The sequence below is a fragment of the Pectinophora gossypiella genome, chromosome Z (genome assembly GCF_024362695.1).
Source record: "Pectinophora gossypiella chromosome Z, ilPecGoss1.1, whole genome shotgun sequence".
NCBI lineage: Eukaryota > Metazoa > Arthropoda > Insecta > Lepidoptera > Gelechiidae > Pectinophora > Pectinophora gossypiella.
In genome coordinates, this window is record NC_065433.1 from 9458230 (window position 1) to 9473679 (window position 15450).

The 15450-nt window shown below is 38.5% G+C and overlaps 1 protein-coding gene across 1 annotated transcript in view; it reads right to left on the minus strand.

The window, feature by feature from the left end:
* The window catches only part of LOC126379850 (acetyl-coenzyme A synthetase), a 34206-nt gene extending 18844 nt beyond the window's left edge, over window positions 1–15362 (minus strand). The window contains exons 1-2 of the mRNA XM_050028801.1: window positions 14907–15362; window positions 1636–1831 (exon numbers count right to left, since the gene is read on the minus strand). Of these exons, the coding sequence (XP_049884758.1) occupies window positions 1636–1831; window positions 14907–15208 (498 nt within the window). The 5' untranslated portion in view covers window positions 15209–15362. The remainder of the gene's footprint in view (window positions 1–1635; window positions 1832–14906) is intronic.
* Between the last annotated feature and the right edge of the window lie 88 nt (window positions 15363–15450).

Consider the following 15450-nt stretch of genomic DNA (forward strand, 5'->3'; position numbering starts at 1 on the left):
GCTACTACCCCAAACACCTCTACCAACCCGCAATAGAACAGCAACCCGCAATAGAACAGCAACCCGCAATATGAGCATACTCCACTATGCTCATACCCCCTCCGGTGGTCTGAGGAAAGGCCTGTGCCCAGGAGTGGGACGTATAGGTATAGGTTATTTTATGTTATATACATTTTGCTTAGATCTTCCGTCTTACAGGAAAAGTGTCCGTGTACTTACCTAATGATTATAATTATGGACTACAATCATGATTTGAGAACGGCATAATTATAAAAAAAGACAATCTATTTTGATATTTTAATTTTCCGTTTGTAATGGCCATATTTATATTTGTTCAAAACAAACAGGATAGTTTAAGTATGGTAACTACATTAAGAAGATTACGAACGGAAAGTGGCCAGGGTGAATGATTCCAGAGTACAGTTATGCAATATTATATTTAGATTTATTCAAAACAATGTTAATAATAGAAATGACTCAATTGTCGAGTTAGGTTTTTGACCTAAACTTTCTTTTGGATAAACACTAAGTAACAAGTAATTACCCAATCAAATCAGTACAGTAATTTTCACTTTAAAACAATTTCTAAATGAACAAAAGCAAGGGAACACAATGCATTTACAAATATTACTGTTTATGATGCAACAAATGGATGCAATAAATGCCCTTTTGCAATACAATTCACTTGTTACGCCTAGAGTTCAGTTCATTCAACCCATGGTCTTGCTTGTCCTCATCTGAATACATACGACATGAAATCAGCGTTAGCTGAGCTGACTGTATGAAAATATTGTGTGAAATCACTCTTCGATAGTTCTTGTATTTGCATGCCTAAAGTTTAGTGTCTCCTTCCCAAAGTGACTGTATAAAGACTATGAGATAGGTATGTGCAGCTGAACTGGTCAACGTGTACAGTCATGAGCAATATTATGTAACCTCTTTAGAACCCTGTCGCACAAACATATTTAACATTTAGTGAGACTTACAGTTCAATTTGTCAAAAAAGTTAATGTGACATGGTACCATAGTGAATATTATATTAATGCTCGTGACCGTACCACTGTCCTGTGCGCCTGATGATCGGACCTGTCGCTCCACCCTTTGTACTTTATAGGATTGCATATTGCATACTTTAAGATGCATATTATCATAATGATTGATCAAGTGTTCATTTGCTGAACCCAGGACTTCGCATCAAAAGTGGCTACAAGTTGTCTTTTGAACTGGATACCACCGGCCGCGGCGAAGGAGCGAGTAAAAAGGCAGCAGCCGCTGCTTTGCTGCCACTGTCATCCAGCGACCTTATGTGTGTGGTGGGATCATAAATAGTGGCGGATTTGCCCTAAGCTGCAGTAGGCCCGGATCTAAGGGGCCTGATGTTAGGGGTGGTAATCGTGACAAAAAAATCACTAATGATAACAAGAAATAACCCGTTATAATTATGGTTTGCCGCAAAGCACCACAATCTTAAAAACGCGATTTCGATTAAAGTTGACAATTACGTAACATATTATACTGGGTGCTGAGAAAGAGACGGCTGGTATTTACTAAATGCTCTGGGGCTTGGGCTCTAGGGCGGCTAAGACTACAAATCCGCTACTATATATACAGGTACTTAAGTATATCCCAACTTACGACGATGGAATGTACAGCGCCGATGCGCGCACACGCGAGCATGCACACTACGGTCTCGAGGATCATAGGCATGTAGATGGAGACACGATCGCCCTTGCCCACGCCGCTGTCGCGTAGCGCGTTGGCGAACTGGCACACCAGGTCCATCAGCTTCCGGTACGTGATCCGGCTGTAGTCATCCGGGTGGTTGCCTTCCCTAGTGGAAAAAAAATGTATTAACCCCAGGGATGCAGACCATGGGTCATTGACCTTTTATTCATATAATAGCTTGATAGTTGTAATCGGGACACCGCCCGTAAACATTCCGGTGCAGGGTCCGCATGACAACCACGCCGCGTTCTATATTTCAGAATTATATCGAGGGCTTCGACCAATAGCCGTTCGACGTTTATCTACGTAGATAGCATATTCGCTACGTTTATTGGTGGACGCCATCAATATTCTGAGGGCTGAAAGTGTTAAACTTGTAAGGCACAAAGTACCATTACGCTTCTGTTTGCAGAGATTATGTAGCTTTTATGATTGTAGGATGTTGTTTTGCAGATCTAAGTAGGTTATCTACGCATTATTTTTTATTTAAAATCTGATGCGATGATGATGATGGGTGCGGTTTACAGCAGGATTGCTTTTGTTATAAATATAATATTTTGTTAATAACAATAGTTTCAGAACGTATGACGTATATGTCAATACTTATGACGTTTCAACTTTTTTTTAAAAAAAGTAAAAATATATTGTCTCTTGTCTCTTCCGTCTGGTCCGTCAACTACATTGCCACGTTATTATATATATTCGGTTTTCGTTTTTAATAGTTTATTATAAATGATATTGCTTAATCTTTGTTTCTGTGTAATAAAGATTATTGGCAATGTGAACCACGTTGTTTTTCATGAGGATTCCTGCTGCCCAAGTATCGTCGAGTCACCACTGTTCGATCCACGTGCCACGGGGTAACCTCTTTGGTCACATTTTCTTCAAGACAATTCCATCAGGTTTCGGGTCCAGGACGCTAGTGGCCCTTTAACAGAGTGAGTTATTCATTACTGTATTTAACGGCAAGAAATATGCCTAACGAAGACAAAGACAGCAGTGTGCTTATCGGCGGCTACAACATTGAAAAACTTAATGGTTCACATAATTATAACAACTGGAAATTTTCTATTAAAATGCTTTTATCGCTGGAAGGCCTATGGAGATGTATTGTGGGTGAAGAGACTGATTTAACAAAAGATGAGAGAGCATTGGCTCGCATCTGCTTATCAGTGCATTCCAATTGCTATCAGTATGTCCGGGAAGCAAGAACAAGCAAAATAGCATGGGAAAATCTCGCTAATGTATTTGAAGACAAAGGCTTGTACCGACGGGTGCTTCTGTTAAGGAAACTGCATAAAATAGAGTTCAGTTCCTTCAATTCTATGTCTGAATACATCGAACATACTATGCTCCTAGTGCAACAACTCGCTGACATCAACCGTAAGATAGATGACGAGGAGGTGGCTGAAATTTTATTATCGGGATTGCCACAAGACTATGACATGCTCGTTTCTGGTTTAGAAACCGCATGTATGACTACAAGACTGTCAAGTGAAGTCGTACGAGCCCGATTATTGCAGGAAGAACTTAGGAAAACCAATGGTATCAATACAGAGACCAACACAGCTTTCATATCAAGGTCAAAATTCAAGAACGTCATCTGCACTTATTGCAAGAAAACTGGCCATGTCAAAAACAAATGTTTCAAACTCAAAAATGAGAAGAAGAAGAAGAAACAGGAAGAGCAAACATTTTTGGCAACGGCATTTTTAGCAAAAACATCCAATACTTCATGGATTGTCGATAGTGGTTGTTCGCAGCACATGTGCAATGATACATCATTGTTTTCAAATCTTGAAGAAAAGAAAAGCAGTGTTATTATTGCTAATAATAGTGTATTGGACTGTATTGGTCAAGGATGTGTTAATTTAAGCTTAGGTGATAAGCAAACACAAATTGATAATGTACTATATGTACCCGAGCTCTCTGCAAATCTCCTCTCGGTGAGTTGTCTGACTTCTAGTGGTTATAAAATAGCATTTGATAATGTAGGTTGTTTTATATATAAAGCTAATGAGTGTAAAATTTCTGGTACACCTTTATGTAAGGCTTCTTATTTGAATGGGACATATCAGCTTAGTGGTAAGTCATCTTCGTGTGCAGTGGTGCATTCTTCGGTTCTCTTGCCAATGCAAGACGCACAGAGTGTGAACATGGCTGAGGTGCCAATTGACTTATGGCACAGGAGGCTAGGCCACTTAAGTCTGTCAGGTATGTTAGCAATTAAGGGTGTGGCTAAGGGTATATCTTTTCAGGTTGACAAAACAGCATTGAAAAGCTGTGTGCCGTGCTTGGAAGGAAAAATGGCTGCAAAGCCTTACCCCAGCGGTGAAGCTCAACGTGCTACAGCTCCTCTTCAGCTGATACATACCGATGTCTGCGGACCCCTGCCCGTCGAGAGCTGGGGGGGCGCAAGATATCTTGTGACCTACACCGATGACTACACCAGAAAAAGCTTCGGATGTCTCCTTAAGAAGAAAAATAAGGCATTTAATTCTTTTATTAATTTTAAGAATTTTGTTGAGAAGCAAACGGGTTTACGTATCAAAGTGTTACGTTCCGATAATGGAGGGGAATACTGCAGCCGTAAATTTTGTGATTTTCTTAAGAAAGAGGGCATTTTACACCAAACTTCAGTTCCTTACTGTCAACAACAAAATGGCGTCTCTGAGCGTCTTAATCGGACACTCATAGAGAAGGCTAGATGTATGTTGATTGGGGCAGGCTTAGACAAACGTTATTGGGGCGAGGCAGTTATGACTGCCATTTATTTAAAAAATCGTAGTCCTACATCGGCTTTGTCTGGTCTTACGCCAGAGGAAAGATGGACTGGTTCGAAACCAGACCTAAGTCACTTACATGTGTTTGGGTGTATTGCCTACTCTTTATTGCCTGATTGTAAGAGGCAAAAATTGGATCCCAAAAGTAAGCCATTTATATTTGTAGGTTATAGTGACACCTCTAAAGGCTTTCGACTTGCAGACCCTTTAAATCCTAAAAATGTAATTATATCCAGAAATGTTGCTTTTATTGAAAATCAATTTTACACTCAGACTGACAGGAAGGATTTTAAAAATAAATTCAATAATAATTTTACATTTTATGAAATTAATGAATTTAATAATAATGATTTATTATCTAGTTATAATGTGAATTCTAGTCAAGAAATTAATATTAATAATTTAAATAATGATGAAATTAATTTATCTGTTGACATCAATGAACTGAATTCTAGTTTAAATAAACCGAATTCTAGTTTTACTGGTCAAATAAAAGACTCTTTCACAATAACCGACAATAATAATTCGTCTGTGATTTCAGGAGAAGATGAAGAATGCTATCGTACCGGCAGTGAGCATGAGTCGGACTCAACTTCATCTCCGATCGCGGAATCATTCCCTGAAAGAATGACGTCATCGATCGAGGTGGCGGTTGGAAGGGAAGTACCTACTCCCGTTTCGTCTCTCAGCAATTCACAACGGCCAGTACGCAGTACTCGTTCTAAGATGCCAATCAGGTACAATGACTATGATACTGATTTTTTCTCTCCTTGCTCGTGATGGAGCAGTGAATCCAGATGATCCTCAATCGTATGAGGAGGCTGTGTCTGGCTCCGATAGTCAACACTGGCAAGCTGCTATGCAGTGCGAATATGATTCGCTTATCGAAAATAAGGTATGGGAACTGGTGGATCGTCCCATAGATGAAAAAGTAATCAAATGCAAATGGGTGTTTAAACGCAAACATGATGCTTCTGGTAAGTTCGACAAATACAAAGCACGTCTGGTGGCCAGAGGCTTTACACAAGTTTATGGTGTAAATTATAGTGATACTTTTTCACCAGTCGTTAGACACTCGTCTTTGCGAATATTGTTTTCATTAGCAGCTGAGCTCGATTTAAATATTGATCACATAGATGTCGCCACCGCATTTTTAAATGGTGATCTTTCTGAAACTATATATATGGAGCAGCCTCCAGGTTTTATAAATACTGACAATAATAAAGTTTGTTTATTGCGTAAGGGTATTTATGGCCTCAAGCAAGCCAGTCGTATCTGGAACATAAAAGTACACAACTTATTAATTGAAAATAAGTACAGGCAGAATAAATGTGAGCCTTGTGTTTACACTAAGAAAAATGGTAAAGACCTTATAATAATTGCACTTTATGTAGATGACTTTTATATTTTCTATAGCTCAAAAATTAATGAGTTGTTGTCTTTGCTTGAGACCAATTTTAACATTAAGAACCTAGGCACTATAAAAAGTTGTTTAGGTATAAACATATGTAGAGATAGGTCTAAAAGATGTATAAAATTAGACCAGACGGAGTATATCAAATCATTGTTAACTAGGTTTGGTATGGAAAATTGTAAAACGGTCTCTACCCCAATGGCTAGTAATTGTAAATTACATAAAGCTGAGTCTCGGGTTCTGGATGATGATACATATAGATTTAGAGAACTATTAGGTTGTCTTATGTACCTTTCAGTATGCACCAGGCCTGACATAGCATTTGCATGCAGCCAATTGAGCCAGTTTGGTCACGCCTTCGATAAAACACATTGGCAGGCTGCTAAGCGTGTATTAAGATACTTATCGGGTACGCTAAATTATAGTCTATATTTTTATGGATCTAATAGTTTAGATTTAACCGCATACGCTGACGCGGACTGGGCCAACGACATTGTTGATCGTAAATCTTACACAGGCTTTGTGATTAAACTTGGGCGTAATGTTGTAAATTGGGAATCGCGAAAACAGCGATGTGTAGCACTGTCCAGCACCGAGGCCGAGTATCTGTCGATAGGGGATGTCTGTAAAGACCTTTGTTTCACCAAAAACTTTCTTACTGAAGTCTTAGTAAGTTATACCCCTGAGATAATATTGTACAATGATAATCAGAGTGCGCATAGGATACTAGAGTCTAAGGAGTATTCACATAGACGCACTAAGCATATTGACTTGCGTTACCACTTTGTCAAAGATTTAGTACATAATGGTTTTATGGTTGTAAAATATTTACCAACAGATCAAATGGTGGCAGACATTCTGACAAAGTCTCTTGGTTCTAATAGGCATACTTGTTTCACTAAAGAAATGAATGTATTTTAAATAGTTTGTTTCAGCATGTGTTTGAATAAGTTTTTCTTTTTGTGAAACTGCATGAAGATGTTTATGTAAGTATGTATGTAATGAGTATTTGCTTAATAGTTATATTTCATTTGCGTATGGTTAAGAGACACTTGTCACATATTGTAGATACTAAGCTTGTCATAGTGAGAGCCATGTAGAGCTCAATTTAAATTGTTATTATTTCAAAATCTTAAAGGGAAGTGTTATAAATATAATATTTTGTTAATAACAATAGTTTCAGAACGTATGACGTATATGTCAATACTTATGACGTTTCAACTTTTTTTAAAAAAAGTAAAAATATATTGTCTCTTGTCTCTTCCGTCTGGTCCGTCAACTACATTGCCACGTTATTATATATATTCGGTTTTCGTTTTTAATAGTTTATTATAAATGATATTGCTTAATCTTTGTTTCTGTGTAATAAAGATTATTGGCAATGTGAACCACGTTGTTTTTCATGAGGATTCCTGCTGCCCAAGTATCGTCGAGTCACCACTGTTCGATCCACGTGCCACGGGGTAACCTCTTTGGTCACATTTTCTTCAAGACAATTCCATCAGCTTTTACCGTCCATATTTTCAAAGGTGCTTTGCCCTTTTTATTTTGGAGGTTAATTTCCATCCACTGTTTTGTAAACAATAGGATTCACTTCATTCACTCGCCGGTTGATGCGAGGTCATCGCACACGCTGTAATTGCACTTTATTTAATTTTACGGTTAAGTAAATATGTTTTCTCTTTGGACGTTACAAATGATATTCTCATTTAAGTAGGTACCTAACTATATAAAACAGTAAAATTTAATTTCTAAAATGTACCTACCTAATTGGGTAGGTACCTAATTACATTCTTGAAATTACAATTTACATTTTTCACGACCTTTCACGATGACTCCACTGCACTGCAGAGTTAGAAATTCGATTCATTTACGCATCTGTATTGTCCCAGAAGTACTTACATGTAGGTACATAAGTAGTATTATTCCTTATTCTATTGTCAGGTTTAGAATTTGACCATATCTAGCTGTTCCGTGGTTTAGACATTGATAACTGGTTATTCTTTCATCATGTTGTGAAGTGGATTACCAACCTCATCAACCTTGGTGTCGAGGGTTATTATTACCGCCAAAGGCCCCTGACATGGCTCATGTAACGATTACTCACTGATCAGTAGTGCCTTCCGAAGCACGGATCATCTTACTTTCGAACAATCAGGTGATCAGCCTGTAATGTCGTAACCAAACTAGGGATCACAAAGTATTTTTTGTGAGATTTCCCCACCGGGATTCGAACCCGGGGCCTCCGGATCGTGAGCCTAACGCGAAATCGTTATTGTTATTGATTGCGTACTTCGTTGAAAATGTTATTCCTGCATTAGTCACTTTAATTAAAATGAGTCAAGTTTCAGACTTCAAAGAATCATCTACCTACTTGGAGTTATCCGTTCGACCATTATACATCATCATAATTACGTAGGTATACTTATTGAGATTATAAAGCGTTATTCTTGTAGGTATGTTTAAGATAAAACACTTTATGTTGACCCCTACGTAGTTATCTAACTTAAACGTACCTGTACTTTGCTAGATCAAGAAAGTACTAGCACAAAATACATTATAGTTATCTAGGGCATTAGCTTATAGGTATACAACATAACGCGTCTTCAACTAAATACGCTAATCCGGGTTTCTTTTTGCTATTTTGATACGGAAAAAAAATAGTTTTATTCATCAATTAAATGAAGCTTCCCTAAAAGTAGTCGAAGACACTTGTGTTGGGAATGCCTCGCTCCTCCAATTCCAATACCTACGGATCTACGAAACCTTTCACAGCTTTACCATTCAAGGACTTTGTCTGCCGTTCGACCGTAATTTTTTTATACCTTTCAATTAAATTAGTACCTAATTACCAATTTATTTAGTCGCATATACCAACCAATCGTAATAGCGTCATTACCGGAACCGATCATTTGTATGTTATTTTTCTCGCGCGGATGGATTTTCCCTATACGTACCTATTACGGATAACGGAAATTTCTTGAGCCGTGGTAACCTAGTTAGAAGAATGCTTGACTCTCATTGTGAGGTCGTAAGTTTGAATCCAGCACGGACCTTAGCCAAAGATTTCCAAAGTTTTGGAATTCATGCGGTGAAGAATAACATCATGAGAAAACCCACATCTTACCCGAGAAATGTGACCTAACCTGTAATTGGGATGGTTTTTAATTATCGAAGCATGTATTATTCCGTGTTTACGTATGTTGCTCCCAATAGGGTAGTCAGAGGCACATCCATAGCAAGATGTACTCACACCGCACCGAGCTTTCTGTTAGACCAACGTGATAGGAGGTGAGCCGTATCGCTATCAATAATGGTCGAGCGAACTGCAATTCACTTAAGATAAATTCATAACTAATTGGTACAAATCCGGTACCGGGTTCGAAACGAGACAACAGTGGCTCATAAACAATAAAAAAGCGGCCAAGTGCGAGTCGGACTCGCCCATGAAGGGTTCCATAACAGCAAGTAACATAATATAAAGTAAATTACGGTTTACGATTTATGATGTATTAAAAAAAACTACTTACTAGATCTGGTTCAAATCAATTTTCGTTGGTAGTTTGCATGCTAATCTACATCACATATTTTTTTTAGTTTTATCCTCCACTTATTTTAGAAGTTACAGGGGGGGACACACATTTTACCACTTTGGAAGTGTCTCTCGCGCAAACTATTCAGTTTAGAAAAAAATGATATTAGAAACCTCAATACCATTTTGAAAGACCTATCCATAGATACCGCACATGTATGGGTTTGATGAAAAAAAAATTTTTTTGAGTTTCAGTTCTATGTATGGGGAACCCCAAAATTTATTGTTTTTTTTCTATCATTGCATAAAAATCTTAATGCGGTTCACAGAATACACATATTTATCAAGTTTCAACAGTATAGCTATTATAGTTTCGGAGAAAAGTGGCTGTGACATACGGACGGACGGACAGACATGACGAATCTATAAGGGTTCCGTTTTTTGCCATTAGGCTACGGAACCCTAAAAAAGAAAATATTTAAAAGGAGTTTTTACTAGGAATATTGCAGGATGACTACTAAGGTAGAGATCTGAGGTCCATTGTCCTGTCTGTTGTTGAGACGCATTTAGTTTATTACTGTATCTGAAGTATAGGTCAGTTTAGATCATTAGGTGCTCACTGAAGTCTCTTTGACTGAAAATAGACACGCGACATCACATTGCTCGTGTATTGTTATAAGTTTCGCTCAGACTAGACGTCATCATTTGCCTAGCGTTATTCCGTTTTCACAGGGTCCGCTTACGCAAGGTACAATACAATAACATACTACGCATGGTATTCTCTTAAAGACCTCCACCAACGTCTTTCGAGGGTCGTTCTTGGTATTGTTTTAGGGAACGTAGCCTGGGAAGCGCCTTATTGTAATTGCAGGAACGGTAATTATAATTAATAAATTTAAGATTTCCGAGAATTTTAAACTTACATTTCTTAACTGTAAGGTATTACTTACAACTCTAGACTTAATAATGAGTATTAGAGTAACTACTAATTAGGAAGACACGCACTACTTATGAAGGCAGCTATCTCCTGAGTATGACGTAATGCAATTTTTAACTGCAAATATGCTTTAGAAATAAACGTAGATATAATTATAAATCATTTTACTTTAGTAATTTAGGAATTGTACAATGGCATTATGAAATCAGTTTTCCTAAGCGAGACATACTGTTAATGATTTCGATAGCTCACGACTGTAAATCCAAAGGGTTGCCTTGTCGGGTTGTGAGCACTTTAAAAGATGGAAAAGGGAAACGGACTCACGTGTGATGAGGCTCTGAACTTGTCTTGGCTGGAATGCTGTTCCTGAGGGGCGCCCCTTATTACTTGTTCACGGTGAAGTTTAGAAGCTGGAGATGGTCACTTAGGTAGTTTTTATGATTTTTTAACACAATATGTTATGATGTCCGTACGCACACTTGACGAACGCTTTTGAAGAGAGCGAAAATGGGTCGTTGGGACGAATGAATGGATGTATGGGAATGGATATAGGAAGAGCGGGAGATTTAAAGTGCTAACTGATAATTGATTACTTAACACATACATTTTTTTTTATATACATATACCTACAACATATGTATGTTATATAAGTATTCATATAAATTCACGCCTGTTTTGCCTTCAGTAATGGACAGACAACTCTCACCCACACGAAAAGTGTCCGAATATAAACTGATAATGAAGTATCGCATTTGGTTATAATTTATAATGCAAATTGCCTAACGGAGTACCTTGAGAAATTATGAATTAATTATTTTAATGAATACCTACTGTTGTATTCGTAACTGTATTGTTAAAAGTTAGTAACTTTATTTTTATTTTAGTCTGGTAGGTACGTCTGCGCACGTATTTTCATACAGGTAAGATCTGCAGAAAAAAAAGAATAATGTAACAGTCGGTAGAAGTGCTATCGACCGCCATTATGTCATTTCAATAAAGTTGATGTTTTTAGCCTTTGCCTATTTTGTTAGAAGATGTTTTTCGGTAGTGGGCCTACCCAAAAGTAGGTAGGTTAACTGGAATAGATTCATCAATATCCCAGATAATTTTCGCAAAGTTTAAATATTAAACATATCACACAAATATATTCCCTATATTTACGACAGTCAAGCACGCTCACGTCTTTTGTTTTTTTTTTTGCGACGTGACTTATTATATTGTAGACTAGCTTTTGCCCGCGACTTCGTCCGCGTAGGGTGTTATAAGACAAATCTTTGTGTGTGTGGGAGTGCATGTCAAATTTCAAGCATATAACTTATGCTGTTTAGATTTTTTCATACAACATTTTTTCCCGTTAACTCCCATTTTTCAAAATACAGCCATAACTAAACTTTATATTTACTAAGGTATGCATGCATGCTAGATTGAAAACATCTATCTTACGCGGTTTCGACTTTTTCATACAAATGTTTTTTCCCGCTAACTCCCGTTCCCGTGGGAATTTTGCAATATCCTGTTGCAACTAAGCTTTAAGTTAACTAAGGCTTACTTACTAACCTGCATGCCAAATTTCAAGCGTCTAACTTAAGCGGTTTAGATTTTTCATACAAAAGGATTTTCCCGCTAATTCCCCTTCCCGTGGGAATTTCGGGAATTCCTTTCTTAGTGCATCTCTACGGTACCTAAGCTACGTCCCTTCTAAATTTCAAGTGCCTACGTTTAGCCGTTTAGGCTGTGCGTTGATATGTCAGTCAGTCAGTTTCTCCTTTTATATATTTAGAAGATTTGCCGCATATGGCATTACTTGGCCGGAACAGCTAATGTCCGCATTCACACCGGAATGCGCAGAACCACTTGCCAACAGAAAACTGCAGGTGCGATCAACTAAACTTAGATATTTTATTCGTACTGACAAAAAAGAATGTAATAATTCATTCTCCGTAGTCAAGTAAGTAGTTATAGTTACTTATATCCGAGATAGCAACTAGACACGACAATGAATCAGTGTGCATGGTTTATGCCTTATTTCCGCTAAGGTCAGAAACTTCAAGGTTGCATTCGTAACAAACGGACCAATTTGCTACCGCAAGGTAGCAGACCATAACTAGCTAACAACTAGTGGATATATTGTAGCTGAAGCCGATGCGAGAAAAGAGCCTCCCTGAGCTATATGGCTGTTAGAAATTATTTTTCGACACCCGGTGCAATATAGGGTGTTAGTGACATCGTAACGAATACTGAGGGGGATGATTCTGAGTTAATATCAAGAGAAATGGAATTTTCTGTCACCAAATTCATGATTTTTTTAGTTTTTTAAATTATTTTCATTTCTATACTTTTGCGATTGAAAATTCCACTTTATATTATCTCAGAATAATGAGCTGCATCATCCCTCTCAGTATTCGTTACGATGTCACTCCATGACATGCCATGATTCTGAGTCGGTATCAAAAGTGGAATTTCTTGACGGAAAAGTCATGAACATTTTAGTATTTTTTTAAATTGTTCTCAGTTTTGCGACGAAAAATTTTCAAGTCAAAATTTTCTGTATGTATAGGTCTGCCCTCCATAGCACGGTGATAGACCTACACTAGCATCCGGCGCGCTGGAATGCTCTAAGGTTACCTACCTACCTTTTGCGATTCAAAGAAAGATAAATATTCCATACACAACCATGAGGTTGTTTATCTATTTTTTATATTCTTTTAACAATAAAATAATAGAAAAAATTAAGCGAAAATCGCATTATATGTCATTTTTTATTCTTTTATAGTTAAAGAATCGTTTGCGTAATCTATAATCAAGCCCTAGCTCAAGCTCCGTATTGTAGGTACTTACAAGAGTATTGTAGGTACAAGACATTTGAATTGTTATCCAAACCACGAAAATGTTTTTCTAAACACGACAGTAGGTATTTATCTTATATGACACTCAGATCTCAGTTCTCTACTTTAACGGCAGTTGCCTGATAACAACTTATCTATACAGCCTGTAACGATAAAGATCTGTCTTCTGCAATGATACGATAATTTAAGATATGTGTTACGAAATGCTGTTATGACTACTTATATTTAAATACATTATTACAATTGGTAGAATCTGTTCAATGATATCCTACTCGATATGCCTACTATAGGCAGGTATATATAAGATCCATTTTCGTCCTGTCGCATGGGCGGGACATTAACATTTTAATTTCTGTTTTTGGCTCATCAATAAAGGTACAGGAGTAAAAGGTTGACCTTTTGACATTCAGATAGCTGGGTATACTGTACTGCGGAAACCTAAAGCTTGATGCACACAGAGAGGGCGTGGGCCAAGCGGGGGTTTTGCTTGCGGTTTTATAAAAACTCCAGCGCCCGCGCCGCCCATCCCGCTTTTCTTAAGCTGTGGGCAGCAAGCATTAAAGTAACTAGTTTTAGCAAATTAGGCATAAAAACTAAGTCAAAACTTTGTGTCCCCTAGTGTCAGTGATTAGTACGTCCTTTTCCACATCAATCTGACCATTGTAATCTGCTCTCAAGCAGTTCACAGTGCTACGTTCTATAAATATGTAGGAAGTAACTTTAAATGCATTGTTGCCTGAAGTGTGACATGTTTCAGACAATTAGTGTAGCGTAGGTTGTTGACCTAAATGTTGGGCGTTATGTAGGCACAGCACAGCTCGTTCTGCGAAATCTACGTCTTTGTTAAAAAAATCCTATAATACTAGCTGGCATCTACTACTATCTACTCGGCGTGTATCCACCCACTGCTAGGTATAGGCCTCCTCTCTTTCACGCCATCCTTTCCGGTCCTGTGCAAGTCTCATCCATTGCTTTCCGGCATACCTCACAATGTCATCCAACCACGGGCTGGTGGTCCGCCTCGATATCGCGTACCATATGCATACTTAGAAAAAAACCTTGAATGTTCAATGTTTTACTATCACCCTAGCGACATCGACGATTCCTGTCTATTGGTGGTTTGACTACCTTATAGCTGATGGGCTATAGTTATTGCCAATAATTACTTATTTACTGAATATTTTTTACTAGCAACCAACACGCCTTGTGTGTAAACAAAATAAAACTGTTTATTTTTCGTGTTTTTCGTGCGCTTTTATTTAGGTTCATTGATTAGTACACGCGTGCGCGGTGCAACGCTAGTGATAGTGATCTTAAAACGGAAATTATCCTATCTTTTAATGTCTTTCCGATTTACACAGTAGTTCTATGAATTTACGTAGTATCTGGAAGTGCTAATCGTCTTTGTAGTATAATGGAGCTAAGCATACAAAGTCAATACATAAAATTCGCTAGGCGTATTCTATTACTATTTTACAAATTCATATGATTCATTGATATGTCAATCTTAGAATAAAATGACATTATTACGTAACTTGAAGGCTTTTGACCGCCTCTGCCAATGGCAAAACAGTGCGGCGGAAAATCAATAATTTCGCGCCGTCTCATCGGTGCATACGCTCAGCTGACTATTGATTCCGCAAGGCAATGAAAACAGAAATTATCTTACCAGTAATATGCAATCTTCTCCCCATGCCCGTTCCTCACGTTCCGGTCCAGCAGGTTGAAGCAAATGTTCGTCACGGAACCCTCTAACCATTTTACGAAAATGTCCCCCTTATTTACATCAAAGTTATACGATAGAAAATTACCGGGTTGGTAAGGGGTTTGCCAGTGGAATTCGTTGGCTATTTCTGACCAAAACGTTTCTGGATCTTCTAGAGATTTTTTGTGCATCTCTTTGTACTTGTCGAAAGAAGAGAGGCGAGATTTTTCGACGACATGGTCGGAGGGCTGGTAGACGCGCGACATCGCGGCGGGCGAAAGGCGCGCGACGGCTAGTTAGGGTTACGTATGTGCGCGGCGGCGGGCGCGCGGCTACTGAATAAGTCAACTGACGGAGTCGCGCTCCGCTCGCAGTTGGTTTGGCAGCGGGCTGACGAGCGGCCGCGGCGACGCGCGACACTCGCCGTGACGCACGCATGGAGCGCGCGTGCGCGCGTCCGCCGCGCCAACAGCGGCTGATTCCGCGAGTCAGAGGTCGTGCCGTGATC